Below are 20,498 nucleotides of genomic sequence, written 5' to 3'. Positions count from 1 at the left end.
TAATGTAGCTATCAGTGGCTGATTATCTCACTGTTACCTCAAAACACATTGCAGTCATCTACATAATCAAAGATTATCTAACACATGCTAGCAAAGAATGAGGTCTTTGTTTGGCTAATAATGTGGGTTGACTATAGATACATGGTTTTACTTAAGTTGGACATATCTCAGTTAGCTGATTCTGAGGCATTTTGACTAGGAGAGGGCATCAAATATTCTTAGTGAATTCAGTAAATGCTTTGTCAGATTACAAATACATCAGAAATGAAATTATTTTCTCACAGAGTTTATATTTTGCTGTGTCTTTACATAGTGTCCTTCATAGCTACGCTATTCGCCACTTGATCTTGTATATTATATTGTACACTCATGTATTGGTGCAAGTGGCAATATAGATGGAAGTACAGCAGGTCCAATCTTCACTTTTAGGGATCAATAAGCAGAAATGGAAAGAGCATATCTTATCAAATCCCTAATTGTTATATGGTTGGAACCAGTTCCAATTCAGAAGCAGTTCTCCATACCAAACCCCACTACTGTGTCTGTCATTTTGGGTTATGTGAACACCATTTTTCCCATGGTGAATCACTGTGCCACTTGTGCCTGTCCCACACCTTCTAAAAGATTAGCGGTGATGGTGGAAGCCATGTCGAAACCACTCACCAGGACTTCCCTTTGCCAATGGAAACTCATGAAGCTGTTCCACTGACAGGGCCTTGGCCCCATTCAAACCTTGCAGAAGCAAGTGTGTCAGGCATGCAAAATGGAGAACAGATGTGGTATATGGGCAGAGTAATATAGTCTTAGGCTGCCTCCCCTGCACCTGATGATATGGAGCCAATAGGGGCATTTGTCAAATGCAATCAGGTGTGATGGAGGGAAGAGATAGAGCGGGGATAGAGAAAGAGGGAGGAGGCGGGGGACTGAACAGCTTGAGGCCTGCCAAACTCTCTTCAGAGCATCAGCTGTGTGAGGGACAAAGACCAAAACATAGGCCCACCCCTACATGAGGACAGCTCTGCTCTGAAAGGAAAGTATCACTTACAACAAACCCCTAATCACACAGGGGAGAATTTCAAAATCACACCACTCTCTGCATTTTCATGAGGATATTTAAACTGTTCACACTGAAACATCAGACTCAAATGCACAAATTTTCTAAAATGCCATGAGGTCAGATTTGAATCAAAGGTAAGAGACACTCAGCTCTTCATTTCTGAGTGAACTATGGAGCTATCTCCTTTCTGCTGCTCTTTTCTAAGCCTATAAAAAGGTCCACAAGGTCAGAATAAAGGCCAGTCCAGTCCCCGAGTAGGGCACTTGAATGGAAAGTCTGAATCTGATTTACAGTTTGGCCACATGTGCAAGCTGCCAATGACTGGGCAGCCAGCCAGACAGAGTGGGAGAGAAGAGGAGTGTGTCTGTGAGGCTGCAGGAAGTAATGAATGCCCGCTCTATCTCAGTATCCTGAGTACAACAGTTGTGTTTTCAATATATTGACAGAATTATATTTATAAGACAGAACATTCATCAATGCTACAAGTTATTGTGGAGAAATACATTGTTAGAGATCAGATCTAAATCAAACAACCTTGACTGAAAGCTTTTGTTTGACTGGGGCAAATAAGCCTCAACTCACTGGAATTTTGATCCATGTCGTGTCGTGACGTGCGTTACACTTTTAAATCTCCATTCAACTGGCAAGTTTACCTCCTTTATGTAAATTGAAGACTGCATCTCTTTTGCATGGGTTTTATCCTCAAACCAGATGGCAATGTGGCAATTTAGTTAAATGATTCCTGATTAAAAAAAAGGAACACCATTGGTTGAAAATTAGCCATAAATCTTTTCTTCTTTTTTTTTTTCACTTTGCAAAAGCAAAACATTAAACCAATATACGAACATAATTCTGATATATGTGCCATTTTGCTAATTCGAATCTGTTGCACCACGGGATGGAACTCATGCTGTGTAAATACAATCCACTCTCTAAAACACAAGTGGCTGAACTGTCATCATATGTTCATCTGCATTCTTCTTTCAGCGTACTTATTAGCCTAAAATAAGAAAGAAGATTGCCCACAATAAAAGTAAAAAGGTTAGCGTCGTAAAGATGGTAATGTGCCACAGAAATATCAACAGACATGAACTCACGTAAACTGGCTACATTAATTTATTGCACAGATACTTTTATTGATATTGAACACCTATATTCAACATTCAGTGGTTATATTGTAACACTGAATTGTAAAAAAAAAACCATTAAAACAACATTAGATGCTCAAACTCCATCTTTGAATCAGTTTAGTAAATTGGCCTGTATTAGTCTATCACAGATTTACTGTATCTGCATTTATGGCCATTGATGACTATTGATAATTGATGAAATGCCAATAATACATTTGAGGTGATGTACACATAGCTTGTCCACCAGAGAGCACCGACAAGTTTGTTTTTCAAATGTTAAGTGTTTTGCTTAGTCAGAAAACTAATTTAGATAAATCTTTAAAAAAAAACAGTTATGGGATTCTTATTATTATGTGTTTGTATAAAAAATAATACACAACAATATACTGACTCTCAAATGTCAATATTGGTACTGGCCTCAAAAATCCAGTAATTATACAGTGCTCTACTGTGTAGAGTGCGATTCACGCCTGCATGCACACATACTGTATTAAAGTACGTCTATAAATTATCTCAAGACTCAATAACACTTATCATAACGTAGCAGCAGGTAAATATGCTGTGTGGGTGCAGCTAATGTGGTCATCTCCAGTGTAGCATGCAACAGAATGTCTGCTCAAAAGTGGGCATTTTAGGTGCATGCAAACACTCTTTGGCATCAACCACAACCTAGACGAGCACCCAGCTGTAGCTAGGTTGGCTGGATGAAGACAAGCAGGGTGCTATGCCACATCTGTACTATACATTGGAGCAACAAGCTTTTTAACTTGAATGTCTGGTGTGCTGAACCAGTGGCTCTGAGCCTGGCAAAAAAGCACTCCCTTGCATGCTTTCAATGGGAAAAGTATGACAGTAAAGAAATGATATGAAAACACTGCATATCCACACTAACACACTATGATAATAGCTTTTGAGAATGAATTCAGCCCCACAAAAGAACATTTTCTTTCCTTAATTTTATTATTTTTTTCATTTAATTTAATTCAATATCTTATCTGAAGATGGACATCACATATTCACTTTGTGATCATGGCTGTAGCAGGCTGCTTTTGTTCTTCTGGAATAAATAATCAAAGAGCATTGTGTCTTTTTAAATGTATTGTTTGTTATGTTTATTCTGTGAAGCTGTGTGAGTGTTTTATGCTTTTCAGTTCATGCAGACACACTTCCATATGCCTATTAAGATGTACTATGGTTTCAGCATGTATTCACATGCCATATCCACATAAAACAAGGTTTGAGCCAAAATAGACACAGCACAAGCAGATGGTCAAAATGACTGTCTGTCTAGAAACAACATACTCAATTCAGATGCATACACACACAAAATACTTGTACAAACTCCTGTACTAACTTTAATTCAATCGTCTGCTCAAATTAAATTAAAATAAAACAATATACATACAGTATGCATTTATTTAGATACTTATAATATATACTTATAACATTACAAATGTATTGCGTTCATATTTTAGTATACAGTGTGGTCACCAAGCAACAATATTGAAAGCAGGTAGTTGAGAGAGACAGCTGTACTGATAAATGAGCATCTTATATTTCCTTCCTTTTTTTTTTTTCCACTGAAAGTAACTTTTTTCACACAAATATCCTCTCGTTCAACACAGCGAGTTGGCAGCTGGAGGACCTGCTGGCAGATGATTTAATGCAATCAACCCGTCACTTGAGCATGATACCGCCTGTCTATTTGTGTGCACCTCGTATCACATTCAAATCAAATTCTAATCAAATCAAATTCAAAGCTGTTTCAAATGTAATTCTGCCTCTTTTTTTTTTTCCTTACACGATATCGGCAGCTAACACAGCCACTTACACTATGACTTAGTTTGTGCTCTAAGGTTAAAAATGTGTTAAACAAACTGTCAGCAAACATTTCTAGGGGCATGTGATTGTACCGTGAAAAAGGAAAAGAAAACCGTAGACAAACTAATTTGGTCGAGTCAATTTAATGAAATACAATTTGTACTGGGAGAATATTCACAAGTTGGTCCGAGCATCAGTAAGAGGGAACATTAACATATTTTTGTCCATCATAAATACATCCAATACAGTTAGCTTGACATAAACCACTAGAGGAATAAGCTGTGATTTACCTCAATAGAAAGTCCGGGATGTAATATATAGTGCATTCACAAAGTATTCAGACCCCTAAATTTTTTCCACATTTTGTTATGTTGCAATCAATCTGGGTTTTACGGCAGAGCGGCCAGACGGAAGCCTCTCTTCAGTGAAAGAGACAGGAAAGCCCGCTTGGAGTTTGCAAAAAAAGCACCTAAAGGACTCTCAGCCTGTGAGAAACAAGATTCTCTGGTCTGATGAAAGATTGAACTACTTGGCCTCAATTCTAAGTGTCATGTCTGGAGGAAACCAGGTACCACTCATCACCTGCCCAGTACCATCCCAGCAGTGAAGCATGGTGATGGCAGCATCAGGCAGCATCAGGCAGGGTTGAGGGAAAGCAGAACAGAGCAAAGTACAGAGATATCCTTAATGAAAACCTGGTCCAAAGTGTTCAGGACCTCAGACTGAGCCGAAGTTCCACCTTCCAGCAGGACAATGACCCTAAGCACACAGCCAAGACATCACAGGAGTGGCTTAGGGACAACTCTGTGAATGTCCTTGAGTGGCCCAGCCTTGAATGACCTTGACTTGAACCCAACCGAACATCTCTGGAGAGATCTGAAAATGTCTGTCCACCGACAGTCCCCATCTAACCTGACAGAGCTTGAGAGGATCTGCAGAGAAGAATGGCAGAAAATCCCCAAATCCAGGTGTGCGAAGCTTATTGCATCATACCCAAGAAGACTTGAGGGTGTAATCATTGCCAAAGGTGCTTCAACTAAGTACTGAGTAAAAGGTCTGAATATTTATGTCAATGTGATATTTCAGTTTTTCCTCATTAATAAATTTGCAAAAAGTTCTAAAATCCTGTTTTCGCTTTGTCATTATGGGGTGTTGAGTGTGGACTGATGAGGGAAAAAATGAATTTAAAAGATTTAAGCATTAGGCTGCAACATAATGTGAAAAAAAGTGAAGGGGTCTGAATACACTGTATATGCAGGTTAATTGTTCAATTAGTATTGAAATTGATATTTACTCTTGTACTGCCACACTCCTTTTCATTCTACATAATTTTATTTTAGAGGGTAATTCATCTTTAAAAAGGGATGACTGCTCCTTGGTGGCTTTTACAATGTGTGTTCAGCTGGAAGAGACGGATGCTGGGCTGGCAGTGGGCTTATCAAAAACAAGTTGAGGCAACCCTCCAGGAGGCAAGACGGAGAGAAGGATAAAATCCATGCTTCTGCTCAACTAACCATCAAACCTAATTACCTGTGGATAGGACTTATGGGCCACATGTTGGGTTCAAAGTTTCCTGATCAGGAAGTGGCTTGAGAGGGAGCTTTGGTGTATGTTAGTGTTTGTATATATGTGTGTGTGTGTGTGTGTGTGTGTGTGTATGAGCCTGGTCAATGTGTCCGTGACCAAAAGATTAGGCTGAGAGACAAGACTTGGTGCCAGATCTTGGCTGTGTGCCATTAGTTCAATCAAGCAGACTTATTTAGCTTTTAGACAATTCAACCAGAGCCCTGAGATACCACTTCAGAAAATAAGCTAAAGATTATTCATGGCATGGCAACTAAGATAGGAATCTGTTGTCACTCTAGCATTGTATGCACGTCCGCTAACTCACTGCATTATTCCTTTCCGAGGAGTAAGCACAGCGCTTAGCACACAGACACAAACACATAAAGGCAGAGAAATCGCAGTAAATCAAACATAGGGGTCAGCAGAGCAAAGGAAAACATAATGACTGCCATGTAGACACACAGATGCTCGTGGAGTGCTGAGGACATGGAAATGAAATTTTATAAATTAGCCTAAACATAAAACACAGCTACAAAATGCATCACTCTAATCTCCAATCTCAACCTCACCCTAATAAACATGAGCCAAAGGAAGTGCTTTCTGTTTTAACCAGAAAAAATGTCTCAAGTAATTACTGATCACCTCAGTACATTAAAGAGAATCACTAACAAGTGCTGTTGACATTACATTAAATTTAGCTTTGCACTTATCTTTGACTCTATATGATTTTATATTCTACCAGTTTAGATTTTCTTTACGATACATGGTATTTGTAAACCTCTACACTTTTAAAAAGCTAAAGACGAAATATGGACCGTAACCTGGTTGAATTTAACATTTAATTTATGATCTAACCCCCCAACACTACATATCTACCTTACCTTCATCTCCATCATTATCTTTCTTTTACTCCCTTTCCCCTGTCACTTTCTTTCCATAAAACAGTCTTCACAACTCCAGCATGTACTACTGATTAAAACTGATCTGCTGCAATGTGACAGATGTGACAGAAATAACAGAAATCAAACATTCTGTAGATTTCCTCTTTTCTACATAGCTGGTGTCAGGGAGATATTGAAGATTAGTACTGAACTGAAAAATTTAGAGCTGAAATTTCAGAAATGAAAGGAAAAAAAAAAATCAACTGAAAGAAGTGACCCCAAAAGAAGAAATCCCGATCAGTGAAAGAAAAGTGAGAATATTGTCAAACGTAAAACTCTTTTCAGTCATTTTCTTGGTTTTAATTCCTTTTTATTCACTTTCAACTATTTTTTTTTATTTGATTCTTTGGAGACTTTGTTCAATTATTATGACACAAATTTAATCCCATAGACGTCTCATCTAGCACCATCATCTGGTTAAAATTTCACTGGGTCTAATACTTAGTTTTATGACCAAATACCAGCAAAACTCATGACATCTCAATCAACCTCAGCTGTATTTTGTGTTTAATGCTAATTAGCAAATGTTTGCATGCTAACATGTGAAACCAACACTGAGAACATGGTAAACATTATATCTGCTTAAAATCAACATGCTAGCATTATCATTGTGAGCATGTTAGCATGATGAACATTTAGCTCAAGCCTACAGTCTCACAGCGCTGCTAGCATGGCTGTAGACTCTTGTTTTGTTTTGTTTTTTTGTTGTTGTTGTTTTTTTAAAGAAGATGAGCATGATGAGTTATTCCACCTCAAATGTAGAAAACAACAGCAAATGAGCTATTAGCTTCACACATTAAAAATGGTAATTGGTTAAACAGTAAATGATCAGAATCAGCCCAATATTTTGCCCAGTAGGTAAAATTGTGGCTTTGGTTCTGATACTGATACCATGTATTTAAGAACTACTACCTGACACAAATAGTAACAAACTGAAAATAAAAATTGGAATCAAAGTTTGCTGCCTGGTTTGAAAAAGCATTTTAAACATGTACTTACTTTAATGTAGCTTAATTAGAAGTGGTTAAAATTCTCAATGTGCATGTCACATATTGTATGTCTAACTGATACCAAAGATTAAGCCTACGTTTGAGCCTCAGGAACTCTGCTATTGCTATTGTAATATCTAAGAGAGCCTTCCTAAACAAAACACCATACAATATGCTACGGACAAAGAACATGAATTTGAATCAGATTTCTAGATTGCACTGCATATTGTTTTAGCCGCCTTCAGTCTCTTTGGTTGTTTCTGGTGCCTGAGAACCAAGAGTACTTTGATTAGCTCAATTAACTAAACACACATGCAAATAATTGGATCAATGGACTCATTTTAATCTCTGACCTTGACCTCTGGCCCAGCAAAGCCATAGATGAGCTTCTGAAGATGTAGCTGTACATAATAACACAACACACATGTACCAGAATTTATATAGGTTTTATAAAGCTATAAAGCTGTCAGCCATTTCACCATTATTAGCCAAACTACCGAAGTGGCTCAAGGGATGGCAATGTCACTCATCACTCTTATTTTTAGTCCAACACTTTGGTCCAGACTGAATTATCTCAATAACTATGGGATATGGAATAAAATTTTGTACAGAAATTCATGGTTCCCTGAAGATACTTCAAAAAGACTATCTAGTGCCATCAGACAGTCAATTGTATGGTTTCCAGACAATGAATCCTAATGACTTCTGTGATCTCCTGGATTTTATTCTAGCCGGTTTACATTTTTTGGTCCAGACTGAAATATCTCAGCAACTGTTGGTGAAAATTTTCAATTTTTCCACATCAGCATGTTAACACTGTCACTGACAACAAGTTACCATGGTGACATTTGTATTTAGAAAGCACAGCATCAATGTGCCTAAGTAAGTGAACCTTCACAGAATTGCTTTGACAACAATGAAGACATAAAAACTGCCTAAAGACTTCTAAAGAAAAAAAAGAATAAAACACACCCAACAAAGTTTTTGAAAAAGAGCTGTATAAGAGAGCTGCATACGACATTAGAACAGGTTGGGAACAAAACTGGAACCCCTGCATTCATCTTCTGCTGAAACTACATTTTCCGTTGCAATTACTGCATTTTGTTTGGCCTACTTACTCTGCCCCAGCTAAATATTACTGGATGTAATGAATCTGTCACTACCAATGTTGGATTTTACAGGTGTATCGAAATGAAACCTAACAAGCAATTTCTAACAACTGCATTTAAGATAGTGGATGACAAATGTAGATGATCGAACACTTTTAACAGACCACGAGGATATGCAGACACACGGACACAAAGGAGTGAGCAGTACTGTTTGTTCTGTTACAGCTGTATTAAGTTTTGTTTAATTGCTGGTTTCGGCACCATCTAGTGGTTCATTTTCCTTAGTTACTGCATGTTCCACGAAGTTAATGTTCAGCCTCATGGAGGACAGTATTGTGTCCATGTTATATGTGTATGGCAGCACTGTCCGTATGTATCGTTGCCTTTTATGCTTAAATGTATTTCTATAGTTTCATTTTGTGAAATCTTTTCATTTTGTGAGTGTATAAAAAACATTAGCTACATTAGCACAGTGCTAGCTACATGCTATGTTTTCTCTAGTTCATAGATTTATGTACAGTAATCTGGAGATTTAATTGCTCCACCATTATCATAATTCATGTTTATATACATTAAGTACTAAAAAGATAATTTAGTTAAAAAGATTACTTAATAAGCTAGGCACATGATAGCTTGTTGTCAAATGCAATGCAGTTTAGGTAATCATACTTTCTGTTTTTGCTTTTACCCTTCTTTAGCCAGTAAACCTGTGGGCGAAATATAATTATTTCTGTGGAGTCTTGGTGGAAGTAAGGAGTTTATCTGGCTGTCAAAATACCTCACTCGCGTATAGGGGACGGCACATTGAGTGTTTCACATAAATGAAACCTTCGAGACTTCATTAGCCCTTCAAGTCAACACGGCACATTGTGTACATTCCATGTACTGTAAGAACATTTACCCGGTGATTTCAAGAAGGCCATGTAATGTGTGGGAGGCACTGGAGCTGCCAGTGGACCTGGTCACACTGTAGTAGGTGGCTGAAGAAGCACAGGCAATGGGCTACTTGAAGTCATTTTTCCAACACTTTTGCATTCAAACTGTGCTATTAAAAAAGACATACTGTCAGGGTCGTGGGATGGCAGTCAATCATAGCAAAGTATGCTTTCTTTGCTCTTTCAATGTGACTGGTTATTTTAAAGTTTCATTTCACAAAGGGCAGGCGTATTAAGTGGATACTAAAGGGAAAATTCACCGCTGTGAATATGATGATTTCTTAAAACTAGGTCACCTATGTAATAGAAATGTGCAATTATTTTTGACTAGAGAGAAAGGTTGTAGATGCCCCATACCGCTCTTAAGGGTGAATCCTACAACAACCAGAATGCATTGTGTGCCTCCCATCCAATCAGACTGACTGACTCTACTGACGTTGTGTTTACGGCAAGCGGAGGCATGGTTCAGCAAAGACTGAGCAGTGTTATATCTCTATACTGAGGCTTATTTTCATTTATATTTTTCCTCATCGAGTCTGGATATATCATACCGGTGTGCAAGGGTCATAAATCACTGGAGTCAGTTATGTCAATCATTGCAAACTTATTGAGAGCTGGAAGGTTGTACTCAAGCCAGAGATGCCGATGGACAGTCAAAACACCTCCGAGTCTGCCATCTCCATTTGAGCTTGTTTTGGGATGTTGTTCTTTTACCTATTTTTGACAACGAGGAGTTGTCATTTTCTGTCAGAAAAAAAGTCAAGTTTACCAAAGAACCGCTAAGTTTGTTGAAGCGCAGAGTTTTCTCCATTCTCTCTGACGATCCTCACCGGTCACTGCTGCGCCTGTCTTTTGGCTGCCGCTGTAACTTAGCGCCGGTGGTGGTAGCTTCCTCCTCCACACTGTTATCTGATTCCACAGCGTGATATTTGGCTTCATATCATGAACTATTTTTCTTCCAAATATACTGATATTTTAAAGTATTTAGTAGTATGATATTGCTTTTAAATATCGTTGGTGTAACATGGAGACCCGCATTTTACTGTCCTTGAAGTCACCCGGAGGACTTTTGCCAACAAATGAGTGGGGAGCTCCGGGTGCAGACAACATGGAGGGAAGTAAACATTGTTAAACATATACTACCCATATTGTAATGATACAATGCTGGTTGAAAATCGGCAAAGTTTTCCTTTAAATGTGATTGCTTCTGTATGGGAGACAATGGAGGGATTCTGAAACCAACATTGAGCAGCGCATCTTTTGTTTTTACACGTTTATCCAGCAGTCAGAAGAAGAGCTTTCTTGAGCTTTTTTTTTTACAGCTTTTCTCTGGATAAGTGTATGGCTTCATTTTGCAAGATCCACTGCTGGATAGCAAAGGTTGTCAACATTAGTCACAAGGTTCCATCTACTGGCACATTATACTGACTACTGAAAAAAATAATATTGAATTTTTTGTTTACTATATACCTCTAAAATGTGGAAAAAAGTGTAATAGTTGCAGTTTAAACTCATGTCATCACCTTGCTGCATTTGGGATAAATCCATCCACAAGACTGCACAAATACCTTGAGCAAATGTCTCATCTATAAAGGTATGTTTGTATCAGCTCAGGTGTGCCATAAGCATTGTGCAGTGTCATCACTTGAGCTGTACTGTGTCAACTGCCTGTTCTCCAGGTGGTGCTGAGTCATGGTTTATGCTCAGTGGTTTCCTGGAGCTCTACAGTGGGGGGATGCAGAGTACTTACAACCCTCTGTTAAGAAAAATGTGTGATGAGGACGAAAAGGGTTATTTGGACTGAAAATCAGTTTTGCGTCGTCCTTAAAAGCCTATCAGATGAAAGCTGAAATTTGACACCATCATTTTGTTTCTCGTTTGAATGTGACATGCAGAGACACAAGGTCTGTCACTCATAGGCCGCCGTCGGCTTTTGTGGACCACAACTCAAATATGCCTGTCTCCGCTACTTTAAAACTTTCACTTGAGCCATAGCATGGAAATACATTCTCTCTATCTATATAATTATCCACATACATTCAGAGAAACAGGAACTAAGGGAACTATGCATGTCATGATCATATGTTCTCAATAGGAGTGTTTTAAAACTGCATTTCAAGAAGCTATTTCATATGAAGAGAGGCGACATCAGATCAACTTTAAAGGAAAACATCCTCCACTAAACATAAAAACCATCTCCTGTAAATATTAGATAACATTATGCTATGCTATACATTGCACATACTCCAATTTGCTTAATTAATTTTATGCCCTCGTGTAATTTTAGAATGATCTCTATCATTTTAGCCCATTTTCAGTCTATCAGACAAAAATCCAATGTAACACATGGTTTGCACTCCAACAAAACATGCTTAAATGCAATTTTTGTTTTCCCTCAAAGCATTCCCTTGGACCTCTTTTGCATTAATGTTCTGCCAAGCTTCCACCCTTCAAATCCTTTTTTCCACGCCAATCTTTAGAACATACATACAGTGCAGTATATCAATACATATTTCCCATGCATCTGCGAAATAAACCCTTCTTTGAATCTCGATTCCTACTGAAGTGTTCTCCCACATGGGATTCCCTAAGGACTAGATTGCAGTTTGCACAGCTGAGGTGGAGGAGTGGAGGTGGACGCCTCCACACCATTTTGATGGTGAGACTGCTGCAAATTACTCATGACACTTCCTCTGATGACATTTTTCGACCGCTTCCCTGTTGAATGGCATCTCCAAGACCCCACTACCATCCACCCACCAGCACCAACACCCTACCCCAACACATACGCATTAATTCACCACCCCTGTCGTGTCACAATAGCACAGCAGAGATTGCCGCCTCCTCTGCCTTCACCTGATTGACCCCTTTGAGCAGGTGCTGGATCTGATCCAATCACAGTCAATCTTCTTTAAACATTTCATTCTTTAAGCAGAACAGGGGCTCAAAATTCCATCATTCAATGACCCGATCAGTCGCCGATAACTCAATCAAGCCAATCCCGGCTTATCCCGAGGGAGCCATTTCATGAGGGACAGCTGGGAGATGAGACGCAGACCTACAGAAAGGTGTCAATCTCCCCTGATCCACAGCTCTCTTTGTGAGCCAGCTATACTGCCACAGCATCTGGTTGTTGAAGGAGACCATGTGATAGATATTTCTGAGGATCAGCAATAGTCAAGAATCTATTAAATCTTTTGTTAAAGGTCTGATCCTTAAAGTAAAAATTCAGTAACCTGCAGTAAAGACACTTACATTAACACACACACACATACACATTCATTTTCTCATACGAAGACACTCACAAAAAATGATGTGAATACTACAGCTCAATTCTTCGGCGGCCATTTAAAAGCTACTCTATTGGAAATGTTGCTGGGCCACTGGGCAAATAAAGGTCAAGAGGGATATGAAATAGTTTGTCTAACTGGCCCTTTCCCCCTTGTGTGTCCCTGCAGCACCACAGCCGTATCCACATTCATAGCCAATTCATTTATATTGCTCTGCCCTTCTTACAGCTAGTCTCAGTCACTAACTACAAGTGACTGCAATGAGATTGAAGCCTCTGGCTAAATCTCCACTGCAAGGCACATGCTCCATCATTGCTGCTCTGATCACTCCTTATAATCACTGGAACCAGACTATATCCTCAACTGATTGGGTGAGCCGCAGCAGAGAGGAAACAATCACAGAATGTCAGCAGATGATGGACACCATAACGTTGGAGTGGTAGTGGTCACTGTGAGCTACCATGTAAATGGCATGCAAATGTGCACCTGCACTAGCTGCGGAAGTGGAATGAAGGACTGTGGCCTGTTGATTAGGTTCTTTTCCCCTCATATAGAGTGTATTTTTTCTGCATTAATCATCCATGTTCTGCATGTTCATTTCAGCCAATGAACATGTCACACTTGTGTATTGGGGTTTCGCTTTCCTCGGGGCGTTTAAATGTGCACCTTCGACGTCATTTTAAGCCTTGTCTATGTATGTTGTCAATGTAACAGCTTAATTGCATTGTCACCCAAGGTAAAATTTAATTGTGCAATCAAACAGATAACACAAGAATGATGATATCAATGTCACATCAATGATTATTGGTAATTTGTAATCTTGGCACAGTGATTTAGATGCACTTTGTGAATGACTGATGCTAAAAATAGCTCATGGCTAAGTTTCTACAGCGTTAGAATGATTCACAAAGGCACAATCCTGAGAGGCACGCAATATTATTTCACTGATATTTCACTATACAGCTTAGTCTGCTGGCTTATCCTCAAGAAAAAGTATTACATAAAACTTATTTCTCAACAATATAATCTGATCTGAATATACAGTGATTTTTGTTCATACTTATCAGGACTGCTTTTCTTGCTTGACATACCTGAAAACCTCCAACGTTGTTAAAGGCCTAAGCACTTGGGCAGGTATGCAAAATGAATTCATACAGTCTTTACAGACGGTCACACAGAGTTATTTTTCTGCCATTTACAAAATCTAAGGGCACGCAAAATGTCAGCCGTGGTATTAGATTACCAAAGCCCCAGTATAAATTTCATGCACTAACCAAGGAATCTTTTTCTGATGCTTTTATAATTTCAATTCTTCCTCTCAGTGAAAGTATGAGAGAAGAGTGCAGACGCTTCTTGCTGCTGCTGTGGGTTGGTCTTTCCTATGTGTTCTGACAATGATCTCTTTCCACCATCTCACTCTATCGATATCTTTCCACTGTCCTCCAGGTGTCATCACCCCTACCTTGACCGACTTCTTTTCTTTTTTTTTTTTTTGGTTGAGATCATTGTCTCATCTTAGGTCTCGAGGCTTTGCCTTGCTTGTCTGACTCAGTAGTGACCTTTGTGTGTCTACCTTTATCCCTCCTGAGCCCAGTGGCAGTGAACTGGTTAAGCTCCTCCTCCTCCTGCTCCCATTCAGCTCCACCTCCAGGATCTGGCTCTAGACCAGTGGAGCATGAGAACCAGGACAGCCTGGACATAAAGGGACGATTGTGGCAGCCCAGTGACATGGAAGCAAGTAGCTCTGATGAAACTAAAAGTCAGCTTCAGGCCTGCACAGCAAAGCCCAGCCAATGGGCAGGAGTGCAGAAACTGAGTCATTGAGCACGACTTGTTTCAGCTTAGACAAATAAGGGCAGTATGAGATGCACTCAAAGCCGATTACAATAAACCAATGAGGAAGCATTAGCAACCCCAGCTAATTATGCCTTTAACAGTGGGGAGAGCTGCTTTCATGCCTGGGCAGGGCTCTGCTGGTATGTCACATCCAAATTTAAGGTGTAAATACACCAACTCCCATCTTTAATCAAGTGCTTGCCTCAGTGGAACATTTTGGGGTGGTAGGTGTTTCGTTAACAGGTGTTTGATTTATTGGAAAATAAGAACATTTTATGCCAGCATACAAAAAAAAATAGCCTAATACTTAGGAGATCAACAAACATGCGACACACGTCTGGCAGCCTCATCACACATTTTAAATTATCAAATTTCACCATTAATAAAACTGTATTATGTTAGTCTCTGTACTGCACACTTAGCAAGGCATTGAACCCCTGCAAACACATCTGCTGTTCTGTAGCTCCCCTGACCTTTGACCTTGGGGCAAGCAGTCTCTATAGGAATCAAACTAATTTAAAAATTTGAAGACTTTATGCATATTAATATAATCTTTTCAGTGCTGTCACATCTGTAGACTAATATTTGGTGGTGTTTCTGCTTGTTATGTAACCCACAAGCAAAGGCAGGAAGGTAAATGCATTACAAATGCTTACATATGACGCTGCATATTGCAAACCCAACAAGATTATTAGACACAAATGGCAACAAAGTATCAACAAGGGAGGCCTACATACAAGGGAAAACCAAAACTCTGATCTCTAAAGGCTAACACTGTCTTTTCTTACAATTTATATGTCTGCACAATAGCACATAATAGCACAAACAGCGCACTGATTAATTTGACTTTATTGCAAGACAGAAATAGCAGCAGCCTCCAGTTAAGAGTCCTTGAATATAAAGGGAGGCCAGGCAGCGCTGATAAGATTGTCTCATCTGGCTCGGAGGGCTAAGGTGCAGTGTGCTGCCTGAGAAAAAAAAAAAAAGAAAAAAGAAAAAAGGGGAGGCAGGATGTGGCTACTATTAGGTAATGGGATCCATCTGAGATACATTAGAATCAGTCAAACACAACCACACTTCAGTTCTGTTCAAATGACTGTCACAATCACTTTAAATGCACACCTTCAGCGTATACTGTAGGCGATGAAAAAAAAAAAAAGGAAAAAAAAAAAAAGAGAGAGAGGGTCTGGCTATGGCGCAGCTCCTCTGAAGTTGTGCCAGGCTCTGGCATGTGCTCTGTCCTAATGGTGATGGCTGAGAGAGTGGCAGTGAGACTGATGTGCATGAGAGCTGTCAAGCCTCTCCCCATAACAAATGCCGCCTCTCCCCCTGACAGAATGGAGACAGAAGGGAGGGACTGACGTGGGAAGGAGGGGAGGTTGGTGGAGGTTACAGACAGAACCTGTGACCCAATTGTGGCCACACCAGCTGTTTCCCCTCCACTGCCTCCCAACCACCGCCATCTCTGTAGACCACATCCTGCTAATTGGCCTATGCTGCCTTGCACACACACACACACACATACACAAACACACACAAATATAGTGCTTGCTACACAGTATCGTGAAATAGCTTGTTCCCACTGAGGAAGAACATTTGCTGTTGCCTTAAGCTGTACTTGTGTGATGATTGATAAGTGCTTCAAAACACACTTCCCAGAAATATCAATGACTAGCTGCCCTGCCACCACGCTAGCTAATGTCCCCCTTGACATGCACATAGGCAGACTGATGACTGACTGACAGACTGACACACATACTGCCACCAAGATTCTATGGAGGGGAAACTGAATTAATTGGTTTTCCCTTCTGTGGATAAGTCCTCAGACTGGTGTGTATGTGGCGATAATGGTAGGTTGCACTGACAGGCAGGTTATTTAATAAATCCTGGGATGTGTAAAGCAGGAAAAAAAAAGGAAAAAAAAACAGAGAGAACGATACGTCTTTTCGCTGTATATCTTGTCTGCCATAGCCCACAATATCTACTCTGATTTCTTTTTTGCTGGAAGACACTCAAACCTGCTCGCACACACACACACACACACACACACACACATACACACACACGTACGCACTCCTAATCATGCACCCACATAAATACACATAATCGCTATAACACACTCACGCATGGCGAGAGCAGTACTGCAGACACATCCGAGCATGCACAAGTAGGCTATAAAAGCACACACAGAAACATGCACAAGATCTTGCTCAATCAGTCTGATTTGTTTGTTTCCTCCTAAGCATTTGAGGATTCCTTAAGGAGGAAAAAACTTTGTATAATCAAGTCAATTATGCCATTCAATCAAGTCGAAAATCATTTCGAGCCCTTTCTCAGATCCATTGATTGCAAAGTCGTGCTGAATATTCGCTCGCTGCGTTCTATTGTGCAAATAAGCTATCTTTATTTGGAACGGCGGACCGGGCCGTGGCGGGGTCTTCGGTACGTCTTCCTCAGAAAAGGAGCCGTACAAAATCCTTCACCTTGCTCGCTCTCAGTCAAGAAAATAACACTGAGCTTTATAGGGGGAGAGCTGGTTGCATACTGTCTCTGAGTAAAAAAATAACAGATTCTATTATTTTATAACAGCTCTTTTGTCTCCTTCAGGACATGGTACATTATGTGCCCATGAAAAATCCATCCTCAGTGAAATTGTTTAAACTCAAGGTCAAGCGCTGATGTTACAGGGACTGTATCAGCTGAAGGTGACCTTGACTGATGTGGAATATGACATGAGGGAAATGGATCTCCACTCAGTGTGAGGAAATTATCTGTGAAATGCTGCCACTGTATCAAAGCCTGTTTGTGTGTGCACACGCCCATGTGCACACGCTTGAGACTGAGCATTTCTCTGTGCGTGTGTGTGTGTGTGTTTACACATGAGTGTGAGTATGTGCGGTATGCATGTCCTTGTGTAAAAGGGTGTTCATATATGCCTCACTCAGCTGGGGGTATTGGTCGTGAGAACAGCGTGCAGAAACTGCTGCAGCAGACAGGAACAGATAGCTGCATATGTGTCTCTGCCTAATGAACTGAGTGTGTTTTTCTTTCAGACCACACTGGAATAGTGTTGTCACAATATTAGTACCCTAATTTCCAAGTCCAATACTTAATGCTGATGTTATACTACAATACATAAGAAAAAACACGACTTCATTTTTCATGGCTTTTGCTTTTTTTGCGGAGGGGGTTCGGTGATGGCAGATGGTTGTCCGTGCTTGTTTGCTCTGTGAGTAAAATACATGTTTGTTGACCAGGCGTGGTGGACTGTGTGAAGCTAATGTCATATCTTCTCTTGTTTGCTTGTCACATTATAGATTTATTCGTCTTACTGACAGGAAAAAAGCCAAACTGGAGCCACTGGCTTCTTTTAAGGCTGAAATTAGTGACGACTGGGGGTGCTGGTCATGTGACGTAAACCGCAGTGAGACTGCTGGAGCGACAGAGGGCGCTCTACGCTGATTGAGGCTTTAATAAATCCAATTATCATTTTAACATCTACTAAAATACAGTTGAATTTGTTGAAATATTCCATCATCAAACATCAAACCTAATAGCATGCAAAGCAATTGAAGAGTGCCGAAATTTTGGTTATTGTGACAACACTATGCAGGATAATAATAAAAAAAAACTCTCTTACCTTCCCAAACTGTTCAAAATACTGCTTCACGTCTTCCACTACCGTATTGGCTGACAAGCCACCCACAAATATTTTCTTTGTTCTTGTGACCATCTGGAAAAGAAAAAAAGGGCGAGAGGAAAATATTAGTGGCTTCAAATGCATCGCACAACACCTTTAATGAGGCTTCAAACACACTGGGTGAGCAGCACCTGTGATGGGAAGGATATAAAGGAGTTGCTAAACAGGAATAAACGGATCCACACAATGAAGTTTCAAAACCACTTCAGTATCATAGTGTTAGTTACGAGGAAGGTCAGAAATGCTGAAGGTTTTGGCAGGAAGAAAAAAAATACACTTGGCAGACTTGGCTAAGAGAAGCAGCTCTGTGAATTCCCCCTTATGATGACATTTCAAATGGAAGCTCTAATCAAAACAGACTGTGACAGAATTAAAGACATTCATTTCATCCTCAAAAGTTTCTGTTTATCTTGTTTGAAACTCTTAAAACAACAACAGAAATAATTTATGGACTTTCAAAAAAAAAAAAAAACAATTAATGAGTGCTGGAAGATGGAATCAGAGTGCATTAAAGCCTCATTTAGTTTCAAACAGTAAGAATATTAAGGATTATTACCCACGGCATCAAAAAGGGCACGAACATCTGCTGCAGAGAGCACTCGCTAAATTTAGGGAGGACGATTTCTCAGGGAACTACAGTAACAATTCAACACCAGTGTCACTGTTAAATGTTTGAGGGACTATTTCTTATTTGCACGCAAGAAATAGTGTTTATGCACCGACATTTAACCACAGACACAGTCTCAAGACTTCTGAAACATCTCGTCAGCATAGGTGATGCTTTTTCCTTGATGATGACACATTCAACTGCTAATCAGACTTTCTATTACCAGGATTTCAGACAAATTAAACTGTATTGTATTAAATTTGTACTTCTTTATGTCATATAAAAAAACCTCATAGTATATAATAGTAAGGTTTAAGCACTTCACGTCTCTATGGCATCTATTGTGTCATTATTGCTTTAGCCTGATCTGACTGTGAAATAAGCGGCTGCTTGAACACTGTGTGGAGAAAAAGTTTCACCTCAGCCTGTTTCAGCTGACCTCTGGTAATAAACATGGCAATGCAAATGATTTAGCACTTTCCGTCTGATCCACTACTCTTTGTCTAGTTCTTGGGAAACTATAAGACTCCAAAACATGGAAATTAAATGATGCGGGAGGGTCTGAACGCCTAAAGCTCCTCGCTAGTCTACAGTAATAGTCCAACAAACTCTCTGGTTCACTTGTTTGTTTTGCGTCTGTTTGGCCAGTGAAGAAAAGACAAGATTATAGTAGGTTGTTGTGATTCCAGAAACACATGTTCCCATATATAATCCTTTACTGTCTTCAATGAAGAGCCAAATCTATGCGACAGATTGAGAATTTACCGATATGATGCTTCATATAATGTGATGCGCTGCTCTGTAATCTTACTGGCAAACAAAAAAAAAAGGAGAAGCGGGAAAGGCAGCAGAGAAAGCCACAGCTCTGATCTCCCGTGGCTAGCCAGAATCAAACAAAAATAAATGATGAGGGCAGGATAAAAATACTCCAGAGATGCACAGCAAACAATCATGGAGGTTGAAAGAGTCTACCTTGATCAAAATGCTGACCAAAACACTTTCGATCTATGAAAGAGGCTTAACACTGAGAAAAAAGAAGCAACATTCAGCTAGAGCTGAAGTAACCATCTGTCCAGTGCTTTCCAGGTGCACAGTCTCACAGGCACATAGCCTGCACATATGCACACAGCCTCCCACACATGAGCCCTCTCTTCTTACACTCTGGTTTTTTAATTTTGCTTCTGTGTTTTTTTTTTTATGTTCTTTTTTATTATATTGTTTTACCATAAAATTCAATTAAGTCGACTGCTCTGAAAAATTGAAAGAAAATAGAAAGACATTTATACCAATGATCTTTTAAGGGGAAAAAAACTAATATATTTCACTGGTTTGCATTTATCCTCCTAATTTCAAGGTGTTGAACAGGTTCAGTTTCAAGGTGTACAAATATATTGAACTCACTAGTAATGTTGCCCTTGGTAACATTTGAATGCAGTCATCCCCTGACTTTTCATCTAGCCTCACCAGCAAGTTGACATGTCCACTTAGGATACCTCTAAAAATGAACCAGACTCCCC

The 20,498-nt window shown here is 39.7% G+C and overlaps 1 protein-coding gene across 13 annotated transcripts in view; it reads right to left on the bottom strand.

Moving 5' to 3' along the window:
- Positions 1 to 20,498, bottom strand: part of LOC137195373 (RNA-binding protein Musashi homolog 2) — a 260,294-nt gene that overhangs the window by 160,966 nt on the left and 78,830 nt on the right. For all 13 annotated transcript variants that reach the window (XM_067607675.1, XM_067607672.1, XM_067607674.1 and 10 more), the window contains one exon: positions 18,315 to 18,407. In XM_067607675.1, coding sequence (XP_067463776.1) covers positions 18,315 to 18,407 — 93 coding nt within the window. The remainder of the gene's footprint in view (positions 1 to 18,314; positions 18,408 to 20,498) is intronic.

This window comes from Thunnus thynnus, chromosome 13, assembly GCF_963924715.1.
Source record: "Thunnus thynnus chromosome 13, fThuThy2.1, whole genome shotgun sequence".
Lineage (NCBI taxonomy): Eukaryota > Metazoa > Chordata > Actinopteri > Scombriformes > Scombridae > Thunnus > Thunnus thynnus.
The sequence above is the reverse complement of the archived record's forward strand: the minus strand, read 5'-3'. Positions and strand labels throughout refer to the sequence as shown.